Source organism: Apaloderma vittatum, unplaced genomic scaffold (genome assembly GCF_000703405.1).
Source record: "Apaloderma vittatum isolate BGI_N311 unplaced genomic scaffold, ASM70340v1 scaffold1146, whole genome shotgun sequence".
Taxonomy (NCBI): domain Eukaryota; kingdom Metazoa; phylum Chordata; class Aves; order Trogoniformes; family Trogonidae; genus Apaloderma; species Apaloderma vittatum.
This window is the reverse complement of record NW_009721006.1, coordinates 26076-41783: the sequence shown is the minus strand read 5'-3', so window position 1 is coordinate 41783 and position 15708 is coordinate 26076. Positions and strand designations below refer to the sequence as shown.

The 15708-nt window shown below is 40.6% G+C and overlaps 1 protein-coding gene across 1 annotated transcript in view; it reads right to left on the bottom strand.

Annotated features, from left to right (window-relative positions):
- COL4A1 (collagen, type IV, alpha 1) overlaps positions 1-15708 on the bottom strand; it is a gene marked incomplete at its 5' end in the record, with an annotated part of 51320 nt that overhangs the window by 21987 nt on the left and 13625 nt on the right. The window contains 15 exons of the mRNA XM_009871186.1: positions 1-54; positions 2922-3074; positions 3628-3717; positions 4272-4439; positions 4837-4950; positions 5270-5420; positions 5713-5810; positions 7280-7384; positions 7474-7566; positions 7911-8079; positions 8942-9133; positions 11696-11766; positions 12500-12583; positions 13479-13574; positions 15112-15276. The exon at positions 1-54 is cut by the window's left edge and continues 69 nt beyond it. Of these exons, the coding sequence (XP_009869488.1) occupies positions 1-54; positions 2922-3074; positions 3628-3717; positions 4272-4439; positions 4837-4950; positions 5270-5420; positions 5713-5810; positions 7280-7384; positions 7474-7566; positions 7911-8079; positions 8942-9133; positions 11696-11766; positions 12500-12583; positions 13479-13574; positions 15112-15276 (1803 nt within the window). The remainder of the gene's footprint in view (positions 55-2921; positions 3075-3627; positions 3718-4271; positions 4440-4836; positions 4951-5269; positions 5421-5712; positions 5811-7279; positions 7385-7473; positions 7567-7910; positions 8080-8941; positions 9134-11695; positions 11767-12499; positions 12584-13478; positions 13575-15111; positions 15277-15708) is intronic.

Sequence of the window (15708 nt, the reverse complement as noted above, 5' to 3'; positions counted from 1 at the left end):
CTGGTTCTCCATATTCCCCACGTAACCCTTTTTCTCCTGTTGCTCCATGGTCCCCTAGACACCAAGAAAACAAACACAGTGAGAGCAGTTTTACTAAAATTTATTGTTATGCCATGTAATAATCCTCCTAGTTAATTGTTGATCACTGTTGCTTCTTTTTGCTGAACAAGAAATGGTTGAACTCAAGTCTCCTACACCGTACAGTGGAGTCACAGTAAAGTCAAACACAACTTTGCAGTCACTAAACCAGGGCTGAGGAAAAGCTGCAAACTATTACAAAAGATGTCTGTGCAAATTTCAAGGCAAGTTATATCTTTAAATGAAATTCCAAATGAACATTGCTTGAGTTAGAGTAACGGGTTACTTCATAAGTGTCAGACAGTATCAGGTGTTAATAGAAATGATAGATTTGACTGTTGCGCTGTCTAAAAAACTAGGTCTGAACAATCAGTTCTGAGCCAGAAACTTGCTGTTTCCTCAGTTCTACCTAATGTTAAATCATCTATATCATTCCAGAAGGCTCCACCTCTTATTCTCTGGTATGCCTCTTCTCCAGCTTTAAGTATTTTAGGTCTTCGTCCTTTTTGTTAGTGTTGCATATAGGTGCAGACAATAGGTTACTAAAGAGAGATCACGGAAATTTTTAAGTAAGTGGATTTTATTAAAAACATCCCAAGATGTCCAAAATGATTTTTTGCAGTAAACATCACTGACTGACAGCCTTCCACAAAATACTTTTTTTTCTGTACAGTTTGTATTTTATAAACTTTTAAAAACATAACTGTGATATTCATGCCTAGAGAGATAAAGACAGTTAGCAGATCAGCTAATTTATGGAATATAACAAGATTATTTTTCTCTGCTGATGCTAAGGATGAGCAGGATGAGATGGGCAAAGTAACAGCAGAAATTTGCAGGCTGGAGTCGGTTTGGAACCTACCCTTCCAGGCTGTGTGAGCCAAGTGAATCTGTAGATTGTGTGTGGTCAGGAAAAGATAGAGCATGTAAGTTTGCAAGCATATGTTATTAGTGCTGGAGAGGGGAAAAAGTTAGAAACCAAAGAAATAAGCCATTCAAATTTATCAGCAAAAGCTTCAACCAGTGTACCTTATTTGGACTTCTGGAAAGGAAATAAAACTAATTATCAATCAGTGAACTTACTACATTATGTTATCAACCTACTACAATTTCTTATCTATGGCAGTAGATAAGAAAGCAATGAAACCCAACCTATTTGGACCATACATATCAAGATGGGAAACAAATGAGAAAAACTAATCTAGGTGAAATATTTATAGGCTGAGAGCCTCATCAAATACAAAAGCTGCATCTCAGATGCACTCCACACTTGCTCCTGGCCTCCCTTGCAGTCCCTGGCTGCCCAGCAGGGAGGCACTGCCCATCCACAACCTCAGGTTTCTCTGAGACCCAGCCAGGACACATGAGCCCAAGACTCTTTCTGACAAATGGTCAGGACATGGAGAAAAGAGGTACCTGGACTGAGACAATCTCAGTCCAGGTACCCACAGTTCAAATATAACACAGTATAGTTATTGGCGATCCACTGGAAAGGAGTCTCAGGGACTCTCTCCTGAGCCCAACAGACAATATATTGATGAAATGTTCAGATGACAGTAAACTGGATAGTCTTGAGAAAAGGACAGGATTTGACTGCAGAAAGAACTATGAAGAATTGGAGTAAAGGTTGAAAATAAACATAACAAAATTCAAAAAACGTAATACACTGTAAGAAGAAGTCAAAAGCAGCTGTGCTGCCATTCAGCGAGATTAAGACAGGCTGGAGGGCTGGGCGGGGAGAAATCTTACGAAGTTCAACAAGGGCAAGTGTAGAGTTTTGCACTTGGGAACGTATGACCCCATGTGCCAGTATAGGTTGGGGACTGACCTGCTGGAGAGCAGTGTAGGAGAAAGGGCCCTGGGGGTTCTAGTGGACAGCAGGATGCCCATGAGCCAGCAATGTGCCCTCATGGCCAAGAAGGCCAATGGCATCCTGGGGTGAATTAGAAGGACAGTAGCTAGTAGGTCGAGAGAGGTCCTCCTGCCCCTCTACTCTGCCCTGGTGAGGCCACATCTGGAATATTGTGTCCAGTTCTGGGACCCTCAGCTCAAGAGAGACAGGGAACTGCTGGAGAGAGTCCAGCGCAGAGCCACAAAGGTGATGAAGGGCGTGGAACACCTCCCTTATGAGGAAAGACTGAAGGAGTTGGATCTCTTTAGCTTGAAGAAGAGGAGGCTGAGGGGTCACCTGATTAATGTTTATAAATACGTCAAGGGTGAGTGTCAGGAGGACGAAGCCAGGCTCTTCTCAGTGATGTCCAATGACAGGACAAGGGGCAATGGCTACAAGCTGGAACAAAGGAGGTTCCACAAAAACATTAGAAAAAACTTTTTCACTGTGAGGGTGATGGAGCACTGGCACAGGCTGCCCAGGGAGGTTGTGGAGTCTCCTTCTCTGGAGACATTCAAAACCTGCCTGGACACGGTCCTGTGCGACCTACTGTAGCTGATCCTGCTCTGGCGGGGGGATTGGACTGGATGGTCTTTCAAGGTCCCTTCCACATACGTTTTGTGTGAACTACACCTTTTTTCTTCTGGCAAGATCTAGTTTCTACTTTTAAAATATCTTTTCTTTTGAGAGAGTCTTCTGATAAAGGAGGTAAAAAATGGACTTTATAAGGGCAAACTGAACCTCTTCCATCCAAGCAAAACCATTTGTGATTCATCTTTGTTTCTATGGATTTGAAAGATACCAGAAAAATATCTGCATTTGCTGAGTGTAATTCTTTTATCTTATATTAAAAACTGTTGTCTGAAACTAAGATACAACTAAAGTGTTGCTGCTTAACAGTATATAGTATGAGTGTTAATTACCCTTATCTACAGTTAGAGACTAAAGTTACCTTTTTCTCCTTGATCTCCCTTTTGGCCTTTGAGACTAACCATGTCCATCGTGTCCATCGTTCCAGGTTTTCCTGGGAGACCAGCTTCGCCTTTATCTCCTTTGACACCAGGATCACCCTGTGGCCCAACTACACCTTTGAAACCTTGGCTACCTATAAAGAGATAGCACAGAATATTGCAGTGGCATATAAAACTTTGCAAAAATATTGAGTGGACAACAACAAATGCAATTAGTTGTTAAAATTTTGAGTACTCAATACCATGCTCTGGAATTTCTATGTTTTATATCAGGACTTCATAATAGCTCTGTCAAAAAAAACTGACATATTTTCCCTGCTTCACATCTATTAATTTTACACTCTCAAAACAACAGGGTTTGGCTGTAATACAGCGCATTATTTGAAGGATTTTTATAATTTCAAACACAGGATTTTCTGGGAATAATATCTACAGCAACCTTGCACCTAGTAAACCCTTACGTTGCTGAAGAACAGATCAAAAATTCTGGTTCAGTACCAAAATAAATGACTGCTCCTAGGATATGGCTTCCTAAATTACGCTATCTCTTAGGTACAGGGAAGTTATTTGATATAAAACATTCCTTAGGCCAAGCATACTCCTTATATTTGCTTATTTTCAGATTTATTTTCTGCTGGGAAGAAGGTGAACTTTACAATTTTGATTTTGAGAAAATCTCTCTCCTACCTTTTTCACCAGGAAACCCTCGATCTCCAACTGGCCCAGGAGTTCCTGGTAATCCAGGAGTTCCCATAACTCCCATTTCTCCTTTGGGTCCTGAAACCAAAGTGAAAGAGTGAATGACAGAAATAAAGCAAGCAGTGTGAAGAAGTACAAGAAAAGGAATTATTTATTCCCTGTTGTATTAGGAACTGCATTACTTAAGGCAAATGGGGCAAAGAAGATGATTAATCTAAAATAGCCTGATAGATAAAACAACAGTAAAAATAGTGATATGAAAACCAGAATAAAACAGTTGGTAATGGGATTTTGACAGATTCTTAAAACTTCCTATTACAGTAAACAACGCTGTCATTAACAAAGGCGTTATTAAAACCACCTTCTGTCACTAAAACTCCGCAGAATATTCCCCTTTTGTTACTACAGGCTGAAGGCCTGTAGTTCCTGCAAGTTGCTGGATTCGATCCACCAAAGAACTTGAGCAGCAGTTCAGTTACATGTGCATGGCTGCTTTACTGATGTCTGCCCATGTGTTTCCCCCAGCTTGGGCTCTTCGATAGATCAATTACTAACCAAGTGAAAGGGCATGTTACCACAGGTTAATAAAACAGTTGTCAAAGATGTTGTTTTCCAAAGGAAAAGATGTTTACCTGCTGATCCTTTTTCTCCAGTAGCCCCCTGCGGACCCGGCAGGCCAGGTAACCCCACAGACCCTGGTACTCCTGGCTGGCCCTGGCTACCTTTATCACCTTTTGGTCCAGGCATATCTAGACCTGGGATACCAGGGAAGCCCCTTTCTCCTTTTATTCCAGGAAATCCTAGGAAAAAGAGAAGATGCAGGATTAGTCCTTAACAGGGGACTCGCAACACTGTTAAAAAGAATATTTGATGTCTACCCATGGTTCAGAAACCACACGGCATGAAGAACGTAGACTCAAAGCAGAAATAGTTCTCATTTTCTACGTGAGGCTTCAGTGCTGTATATATTACCCACTGATGACCTGAGGAAACCAGAAAAAATGGCAGGTGTTTTCTCAGGAGGTGTCGCCCTGTGTTTTGGACCAGATGGAGGAGACCCACTGACATGACCTCTTGTGCCCTTCCGCTGACCTCACACCCCTGAACAGTTCACGAGCAACGCTTTTACCAACATCAATATCCATTTGTGCTAAAAGTCTGCTCCTAAGCAACGTCATGGGAGTATTTTCTTCTCACCTGGTGGTCCCTGGGGGCCTGGCTGCCCGGCGGGTCCTGGAGTTCCCCGTGGACCCATCCCTGGCGCGCCTGGAGGGCCCTGCAAGCCCTGCAGTCCTGGGAGTCCGGGGTCACCTGTGGGGAGACAGAGACATAGACTGAGTGTCCTTTGAAATCTTGTTTGCTGAAGGCAATAGACAAGATGGTTTGAAAGCACTTGGCCAAAAAAATCTCATTTCAGCCTCTAACACCTCTTGCCTGGGCTTAGAGAAAGGGCTGCTCTTTGCTGCTAGCATTTGCTACTGATGCTTAGTAGGAGAAAATGAGGGGAAGGAAAAAGAGAAATAACCTGAGATATCAGCAGGATATATCAGTGGTGAATACACTTTTTGCTGCATCTACATAGGAGAGACTTTAAAAGAGAAACAGAGTTGTATTTTTCCGGCAACATTACCTCTGAATCCTTGCTGTCCAGGTATGCCCGGAAAGCCTTGCTCGCCACGCAAGCCAGGCAGTCCCGGGCTTCCCTTTTCTCCAGGGATGCCAGCTGGACCTGGGGGGCCTGGCAGTCCTTTAGGGCCAGGAAGACCTACACCAGGTTCACCCTAGCCAAAGAAACACAATAGGTTGGGAATCAACACATCGACACCAAGAATTTATTTACTATTTAAATCGCTCAGAGGGAGAGGCTATGCATGACTTCAGAGGAGGGCTGTAAGCCCTTTAATGTTAATGCCAAGCATTCATCCATGCACTCTGTTCCTTTGTGTGCATAGTGGGAAACATAAGATGAAGTACAGTTTGGCCAATTTTTAGTTTTTTAAAGAATGGGATCTTTGCACACATTGCTGTTAACATGGGCAGTCACAGAGAGTGGCATCAGCAGCTGACACCTACTTTTTGACCTTGTAAACCCGGTACACCTGGCAAACCATCCAAGCCAGGGGTTCCCGGATTCCCCGGTAGACCAGGTGAGCCAGGTTGACCTTGGAAACCTATAAAACAAAACAAAACTCATATTACTCTCTCTGTCTGTAAGTGTCCTCCGCTGTTTTTTCAAGCTCTAACTGAACTATTCACATCCTCACAGGGATGTGGCCTATAGTCTTTTACTTCAAACTTCTAGGGATGCCAGCACCCAAATGACTCAACAGAGATTCAGACATTGAGCTTCATGCAACAGTTGGCTTCTGATCAGAAACAACCACCCAGAAGAAATAAATGCTGTCTCTTCTTAAATGAACAGCCTTGTGGGCTCATGTCATTGAGAAATCAGAACTGGGCTCCCAAAGCCTTCTTCAGAAAAGGCAACTTAATGTGTGAGGCATCAGACTGAGGGATGCACAACAAAATCCATCTGTGAATCATCACCTTTTGTTTGGCACATGTTGTGTGATGTGTCCTATACGTCCTGTTGTGGGTCTCACATAGGCTTCTATGCCTCAGCTGGCCCAGGCACTGTGCCTTGAGAGTGCAGGAAGGAGTATGCACAACATTCTGCAAACCACTTAAATATAGCATTCACTCAACACCAGCACACACTCAATAAATTGAGATGAAGCTCCTCTCCCAGGCAACGGTATCAGGGAGCAGGAAATGCAGCATTTAGGCTAAGCCACAGGAAAGTCATTGGGCAGAGCTGAATTCAAGGAAGGGTCCTTGAAAGAAATTATTTGATGTGTCATTCTTTCCTTGCTGGCTTCAAAGAGCATCCAGGTGCAATGAGCCTCTTCTGCTCAGGTTGGTCCCACACCAGAGGGTGCAGTCCCCACAGTCTTGGAGGAACTAGAGGTGACCACAGGTAAAGATTTGCCCTTTCAACTTACTCTTTCTGACCCTCTCAGTTCATTGGTGTATTGGAATCATAATAAATGAAATAATAATGAAGACACACAAGAATTCTGGGGATGGAGGTGGCTGTTGAGAGCCAGTCATCTAGTTCTAAATGAGTGGCAGCACCTAAGAAACACATCTCCCAAAAATCTAAAACTAGAATATAAGCATTGCTCATATTCTAAAGCTATGTGCATATCCTGACAATGGCCATGCAGGGAAGACTAAACTCATGCTGAATAAGCTGGTATTCTAATCAAACCACTCTCAGTCATCTGGGACACAGTGGAGCTCCTAGCTCTGGACCAAAAATGTTACAGTTATGTCAGCATGGTTTTTTGACCAATCACACACAGTGCTTCATCTCTTAGAAAGGTTATCTCCTCTCTCAGCACGTCAGTTGCTGCAGTGTAAGATGTTGTACTCTACCTTTTTCTATTCTGGCAATAGTTTTGACACTGTTTGTATCTAAACCTCAAAGCAAGTGTGTGCTGAAAGTATGCTTGTCATGGTGCTTGTGTACATTTTCGGTCGCACCTCCCAAACTTCATGCAGCCATGGCTAGACAACAGTGCAGGCTTCCACTCACACTCGTTACACTACCTCTGTTAGATGGATAACTTTATCTTACCTTTGGGCCCTGGAGGTCCAGGGAACCCTATACCTGGCTGCCCAACAGCACCTTTTTCTCCTGGAAGGCCGGGTCTACCTGGAAGCCCAGGATTCCCTTTGTCACCTTTGCAAGTGAAAACAAGACAAATGTTAATCCAAACGCTAGGTTCTGGGGATCCGAACCATCACACAAAGATTAACAGGCTACTGCACCTTGCGGTCCAGGGAAGCCAGGTGGCCCAGGAAGGCCATCTGCCCCAGGAGGTCCAGGGAGTGGTACAGTTCGTCCTGCTTCGCCTTTTGCTCCTGTTAAGATATATTAAGTAAGGCAACCGATGAAATTGAACAAGGGATTTTTACCTAGCCAGCAATATTACTCTATCCATACCATTACAACTGACTTGTTATGAAGTTTTTTTGTAGAAGATTCATAGAACACTAAGATGAATCTAAACCATCCTGTTTGGCCTAACAAACTCTTCAAGAAAACTGCCTTCAAAGATTTGTAATTATACTGCTGCAAGCAAACACTGATTTAAATTAGAACATCTTTCTAATTCAATCTTAAAATCTGGTGATCCTTTAAGTTGTACGACTTAAAGGGTATAATTTTTCATTTATTTTTTTCATAAAGCATACTATAGCATTACCTGGAAGGCCTGGTAAACCTGGGGTTCCAGCAAAGCCTCTGTCTCCTTTGTCACCAGGTAACCCTGCAACGCCTATCCCAGGAGGGCCAGGGAAACCTCTTTCACCACGTACTCCAGGGAATCCAGGTTGGCCAGGGGGACCACGTTCTCCTTTCAAGCCAGGTGTACCCTAGTTTTTTGAAAGTAAAAGTGTACTTTTTCTTTGAGTGGCAAGACAGAACACATCATTCTCTCTCTGAATATTTTTAATTTGGATTTAGCACAGGTATCTATAATGCTGAAGAAAGTGGATTTTTTAAATTTTTTTTTTATCATTGAGTTCAATGGATATAGTTCCACGAGGAATAGCATACAGAAACCACACCTAGTGTGTAATGCAGCTAACTGGACCGTGTAGGCTATGCTCCCAGTGCTGGATCTGGGAGGAGATGTGAGCTCCACATTCAGCTTCACATCCATATCAGCTGAACTCTGCCAGTTCAAGACTTGTAGCATGAGTTTCCACAAGAAGAGAAGCATGATAGAACAGAGGTGAATTGTGTTTTAACAATCTCTACTCAGATTATTCTATTCCTTCAGTCATCTTCAGATATCAGCTAAATCATCCACACAAGTTCTCAATATTAAGCTGTGAGAAAAGGAGAAAGGGAAAGAACTATTTTCCATCCTCACAACTTTGTGGGGGAAATAACCTTGCTCTGTAGTTCTGAAAGTAACGAGTCATGCTGCAACATCTGAGTCATGCATCTTATCTGCATAACATGTAAAAAGAAAGGGTCAAAATCTAACTCTGAAATAGTCTGTTGTTGAAGCAACATCTTCCTTACTGTTTTCAGGGAAGTTGGAGTCTTCCTCTGAGGAAGAATGAACTACTCAAAGTAAGGACAAGATATGGAATGACGAATGAGGCCAACAAACATAAAGCATGCATAGGGCATAAAAGCATGTGAATTCTGATCTGAAAGACGGAATGTATGTGAACGTAAATAAACACACAAGAGGACAATACAGAAACATAAAGAAACACATACCGCTGCTCCTTTTGGACCCTGAGGACCTGGCAATCCGTCTTTTCCTGGTCTTCCTTCTCTTCCAGGAATACCTGCTTGTCCTGGGAAACCAGGCTCTCCCTTTTCACCTTTCAGGATGGAATCATAAGTAAAATCTCCTGGGTCTCCTTTTGCCCCAGGGCTGCCCATAAGTCCTGGAGTGCCGGGGGGGCCCTGAAATTTCATAAATTCAGATGTCATCAGTTGCCCTATCAACCCTTGAACTGATATAAAAGACAATAAATATTCAGAAATTAATGCATAGACCCAAATCAAGTAAACCATTAAGTTTTCAACTGAGGAAGTAAAATGAGAATATTTTACAGGACACAGCAGTGTGAGTAATGAATTAATGCAGATCTTGTTTTCACTGTTCTTTGATTTCTCATATCATGGGTATATCAGTTTAGATGGTGCATATGTAAATTTACATCAATTACACAAGAACTGCAGACCAAGACACCAGAAAAAATACTCTACATTTTCAACAGACTATCCATCGGATTTCAGTTATCCATATTTATACAGTATCAGCATCAAGGCTTTTTAAAAGTGCATTTTCAGAGTTAAAGTGTCTGCCTCAACCTCTAAATGTTGAATTCTGTAACACTATGAAACATATTTCCTTGACACAAATGCAACAAAAGTATCTCTACATTCCCATGATAATTTACAATACCAGCAGAGGCAGTACTAAAAAAGGAAAATAACACGCTTCTAGTATGCAAAGACAAAGTCAGCCAAACTCATGGGTTTAAAGTGCTTATATAAGGCCCACCCATGTGTTTCTTTCTTTCAAAAAGAAAACCATAACGAAATATATAGATTGTTTACAAAATCAAATTAATTGTCTTAAAATAAAATTCACAAGAGCTAAAGCTAACTGAAGCCTGAAAGCTTCTCTCTGGGAAGTTTATTTGTGACCAATGCAAGCTAATGCAAACACACTTTTCCCTTCACTACTAACATTCACTGATTTTGTACAATTAACTATCGCAGTCAGTTGATACTATCAAATACTACACACATGCTCACAGAAGAGCTGTAAGCTCTCCTGGGAAGAAATTTTCTACCTAATAATATACGTATAGGATTTCCAGAATTCCCATTTCTCCCTACTTATTTTCTAGGACTTAGATGAACTTTTCTCATAGGAATGGTCTCTCTCATTTCAAGTGAATCAGAGCTACTCACTAGAGTGGTAAAGCACAAACTTCACGGGCAATGTGCACTGCTTATGACTGATGTGTGCCTGCCCTCCACTTAAACCTCAACTAGGATGCAGACAAAGTTGATCTTTCCATTAGATTTGGTGGGTCCTGGATCAGACTCTGATACTCTGGCATGACTCTAAACACCGGGAACTTGCGAGGCTGGCCTCTGCGTAGCTTTTCCAAGCTAAACTACATGCTAGATCGCCATCTGGCAGAAGGTCGTGGAGTAAAACAAGCTTAAAAGCATTCAGAACAGCAGCCAGTCCTCATCTGATGAAAGGCATGAACAGACTTAAGATGTAATAAAAGGAAAAGATAAAGATGTGGCAAAACATGTGTTGAGAAAAAATGCCAGATATGAAAAAACTTTAAATACATTAGGATGCCTTTTATTTGCCTCCATTGTTTCTTTTATGGATCCCATTGAAATTATAGTAAATTCAGTCACTGAGTAATACATCTTATTTATTGTGGTGAAAGTAGAGAATGGACTCCATTCTAGTTAACTTTCACTGGCTGAATTCAGGCATCTAGGCTTTATTTGTACTCAAGGAAGAGAAATAGATTCCTTGAGTAAGGAATTCATACAGGTGGGGTGGTTTAACTGCTGCAGGTGTCTCTCACTGCTGGTGATAGAGGGAGCTTATGTAACTCTAGTGTGTGTTAAAGCACATGAATGTCAGTGAGAAGTTACATTGCCAAAACTGATCATCTGGAAGGAGAAAACAGCTATGGGGAAAAAAAGTCTAAGAAGACTGACAAACTCAGTCTACTTAAACGAGGAATGGTATCAAAATCCATGTTATACTACAGGAACATGTATGCAGGGAAACTCAAGTGAAATTTGACAAGTTGAAATGCAGCTGTGCTAGTACAGTGCTCATCTAGGAGTCATTTGTGTTACATTTTAAACAAGTGCTACGCTTATGTCTGTTCTGCTTCTGATATCTGGCCCTACTGAGAGTCCCGTTGTTACAAGTGAACATATTATCGGGGTGCTATCTACTTTCAAAACTACTAAGCTTGCCTGCTAATTAACTGTGTTTTATGGAATATACTACACACAATTCCCAAAATTCAGTCAAACTGCCAAAGCATATTGCATGCTAATACTAGATTGCTTTCACTACACTAGATGGCACTGTCTCTCTCTCATACACATATATTACTGGAACAATTCACGAGAAGGTCAGGGCAGACTTGCATCTGTTTCCTGTGAAATCCTACTTTTTACCCAATTCAACTGCTTAGCTTGCTCAGTCAGAAGGTCACACGTCCTGCTGAGTTCGTACAATGGGCAAACACAGAAATATAACCGACTTCTGACAGCAATTTTATTTTCCTCTCATAGCTCAACCACACCACTTCCCAGTTTATTTTGCTGTGCAGAATTCCTGAATTTTACCATATCACTGTGCTGGTCTGTTTTGAAACAGAACTATTACAAAACCACACTGATGATCGCGTGTGCTTTGATCACGTGCCTCACTGAACATGTAGCATTTGGCAAGGCATTACTTACAGGTACTCCTGGAAGGCCATCAAGTCCAGGTAAGCCTCTGTCACCCTTGAAACCTGATTGTCCCGGAAAACCTTACCAGAGAGACAAAAATACAATTATATTTATTATATGCTTTTACAAATAGCTCGTTGTGAGTGAATTCTTTGTGATCCTTCTCAAATTGTTTCATTCCATCCCTGGTTATACCAACATAACACTGCTAAAGTCAGTGAAGTTGGCTGGATTCACATGCTCACGTGCTATATGCGTCTGCACTCATAAACGCAGAAGCTGATGATTCATTCAACTTAGGAATGAATCCACCTTTCTATTTACACATATCATGTAACTACTGCAGTCCTGAAACTACTTAAAACCATATTCTTCTTAACAGCCATTAGAAAAACTCTGGGTATAATATTACTGTTTACATGTGGCACTTCCCTCAGCAGAAAAATAATTATTTTTTTGGCCATGGATTTTAATGCTAGGATTGGGAACTTATGCATGGGCCACTGCCAAGTCTGGGCACACAGGAAAAAGGCTTCCCACGCTATTACTCACTTTCACAATCTTCTGTGAAAGTACCTGGGACACTGTTGGCCAAGACCCTCCACTGTGGTCAGATTCTGCTTCCTTGATAATTTTTGCTGATTGCATCAAAAATTTGCAATCAAGCCAAAAATAGGAATATTCTATCCTCCTTTCATTAGTTTCACAAACAATTTGATTAGTTGAAGAAAAAGTAATTAATTTTATCATATATGCTGCATTTTTAGATATTAGCCTATGTAGTTATTTCTCAAGCAGGTAATGAGTTTTTACCTGATGGACCCGGTGGCCCTTGTGGTCCTGGAAGTCCAGGAGGTCCTACTTTATCACATAAGGCACAGGATTGCCCTTTGTCACCTGGAAAAAAAAACAACAACAAAACTAATGAATAACAATGAAAAGATTTAAGACAACTGCAAGCAGGTGGATTCAAGGGCAAATGTCAATTTAATACATTTCATGTTGAAAGAATAAAAATATATGTGCTACTTCTAATTACATGCTTCAAAGAGAACTTATCAGCAAAGTGATATTCAAAATTCTTTAAAACTTTTAAAGGAATAGCATGCAAATGAAGTCTCATCCTAGGGAAAACATTTAACAGAACAGCTAAAAGGGACTAGGCTGAAGAGGATCAAAAAGAAGAAAAGAAATATACACTGGGTATAGAAGAAAGAAAAAGATTAAACCAGAGAAAGGAGAACCTCTACAGCCACTGAAATTTTGCAGTTTTAGAAAAGCAATGAGCAGAATGAAATTAGGAAGGAACAACAATCATGTAAATGAGCGCAGCTCAATTTTTTATGTCCGTTTAGTCAATGCTGCTAAAATGCATGGTTGACAGTCCTATTTATAGGTGTTAAAATATTAGCTTCAATTATATTGATGGCAATGATTCATAAACCATTTTCATTCCCAACTCTTCTGCCTCTCTCTAGTTCTTCACCTCAGGGTTCACATCTTAAATTGTCACAAACGGTTCAATTTACATGCAACGGCCACCCTTTATCACCCTCCAGCAATGTGTAGGCTAAGTGAAATGTAAGTGAAGATCGCATCACACAATTCAGCACACAGCATCCCTCTTTTACTCACCAGAGACTCAGGAAACATATTCCATGTCTATCAACTCCCCATTTAACTAACTTTAAGTACACCTTCTCTGAATCCAGCCGAACTTGCTCAGCCTCTTGATAAACCCAAGCTCCAGGCTACAGAGCATTAGGAAGCAATCACTTTAAAGTAGTATTACCTTTCTCTCCCATCTCTCCTGGAAATCCATCTCTTCCTGGAAGTCCAGGACTACCTGGTGCACCAGGTTCTCCCTGCTGGCATTGATCGATTCCATCTGCAATGGAAATGCCATACAGAATACTGTTTAACAAGTGCAAGTGTCCATTATAAGGCTGCATTTATGAATGTCCCAGTTGAATGTATCTATGAAGAGTGGTAAGTCAGGACAGCATTTCACTTTTCTATTTGAATTACTTTGAAAAATTTAACTGGGATTCTGTATTCTGACTCCATATATATTGCTTAAGAAACTCTGAGAATTACAGAGAAAATATCTCTGCCATAATAAAGTCAGTAACAACTTTCACATAAAATCTTTTTATTGTAAGTTTTGGCTACGAAAGGTACTGTGGGTGAAAAAATTGCTGTTTTGAGTCTGAAGAGAACAAAAAACATTGATGTTCTGAAGAAATTCATTGAGTAGAGTTTTTTTGTAATCTGACTTTTGTTTTCAATGTTTTAGGAAACTTGCTAGGTCAAGAGCAGCTTGTTAACATCATTTAACTTCTTCCCATGGATCAAGCTTCCTGAAAAAAGGGATCTTCCTATGTTAAGAACTGAAATAGGTTACAAGTGAGATTATTTAGCAGACTTGATAGAAGAACACAAACTGTACTTAATCTGTTTGATGATACAACACAGGTTCTGACCCAATACAACATGGCCAAAGTCGGTAGTCAAAATGTTCATGTGAAGTCTGGCAAACTATAGCTAAATGAAAATAAACTGTATCCCGTTATGCACATGAAGGAAGCCAAAGAAGTGTCTGGAGAAGGAGAAGAATTAAGCAGTCACAGAAACATATTGTATGAAAAACAGGAATTGCTCTTAATTTTAGAGCAAAGTATGATTTAGTTATTTAATTTCATCTACTAGGTGCTGGATTTTGTACTGCTTCATTAGCAAACACAGCAACAATTAGGCATCTTTGGTTCTGAACAAAGTATTTTTGGATTAGGAATTCAGTAGAAAGACTAATGTTCCTTTCAAGAGTTTTAGAGTATCGAATCTACTGTAGTAGGGATACCTTAAAAATGCTTTGTCAGAATCTAATTATACAAAGCTATTTAATGCTATCTAATATGATTATGTGTTTGTCACATAATTACTAGCTTTTTATTTACCTCTATAAAGCATATGTTGAGTCCATTCTCCTGTAAGATAATTTCATTTTACAATAAAAACTTTGGGCTGACTAGTATCTCAGTCTGCAGTTCTTACACCTGTCCAACATGTTACACAGATGGGTACTGCAGACCTGTAAATCGTGATATTGAATGACTATCTTTTATGCTAAGAACAGTATTAGTATCTGCTGCTCTTTTAATGAAAAATATACAAATATCTCTAGGCTGGCACACTAGGAAACCAGTGGGTATTAAGGTCAATTGTTCCCGTAAAGAAACAAGCAGCTTGGTGCATCATGGAACAGCTTTTACTTGGTCCGTTAACAACTCAGACACATTTCTTCCACAATGCAGATGCATTCTGACTATTGCTTTTATAATCTCATTTCTGTTTTCTTTTCTTATGTGCAAGCAATGTGCATTACTGCATCTTCATTAGGAAAAGTCACCAAGTGCTTTACCTACCTGTTACGCCTGGAGGACCTGGTGGGCCAGGCAAGCCCGGGGGACCTGGGAAACCATCTCTTCCAGGAGGTCCAGGTAAAGAGAAACCTGGAGAACCCTTTTCACCCTTTTCACCTCTCTGTCCAGGGACACCAGGTGATCCTACCCTGTCTGGAAGTGGTCGACCTTTGGACAGAGTAAAACATACATGAAAAGACAATAATATTATCAACACATGAGCTTCTGTTAGGTTTCAGAGAGAAAGGCAGAAATGTTAGTGCAAAATAAAAAAGGGATTGTTTTTTTACTATTAGTGATTTATACAAAATTGAGATTATATACTCACTGCAGCCCCGAGTAATGCGCTTCTGTTAGGTCACTAGACAAACATACTTATTCTGTACTACGTGCCTTTCTGAGATCTAGCTGAATAAACTTTTTCTGGGTAGTAAATAGTGGTGACACAGGAGTTAATTTAGACTTTACACTTAGCAACTATTATGCACTTCCTTATCTTATAATAAACCAATCTTAAACATCTCAGAAAGGGAATCATGCTTAAGAACTTCAGTAAGTATTCATCAATGCTAGCAGATTTTAGGAATTTTAAAACCTAAA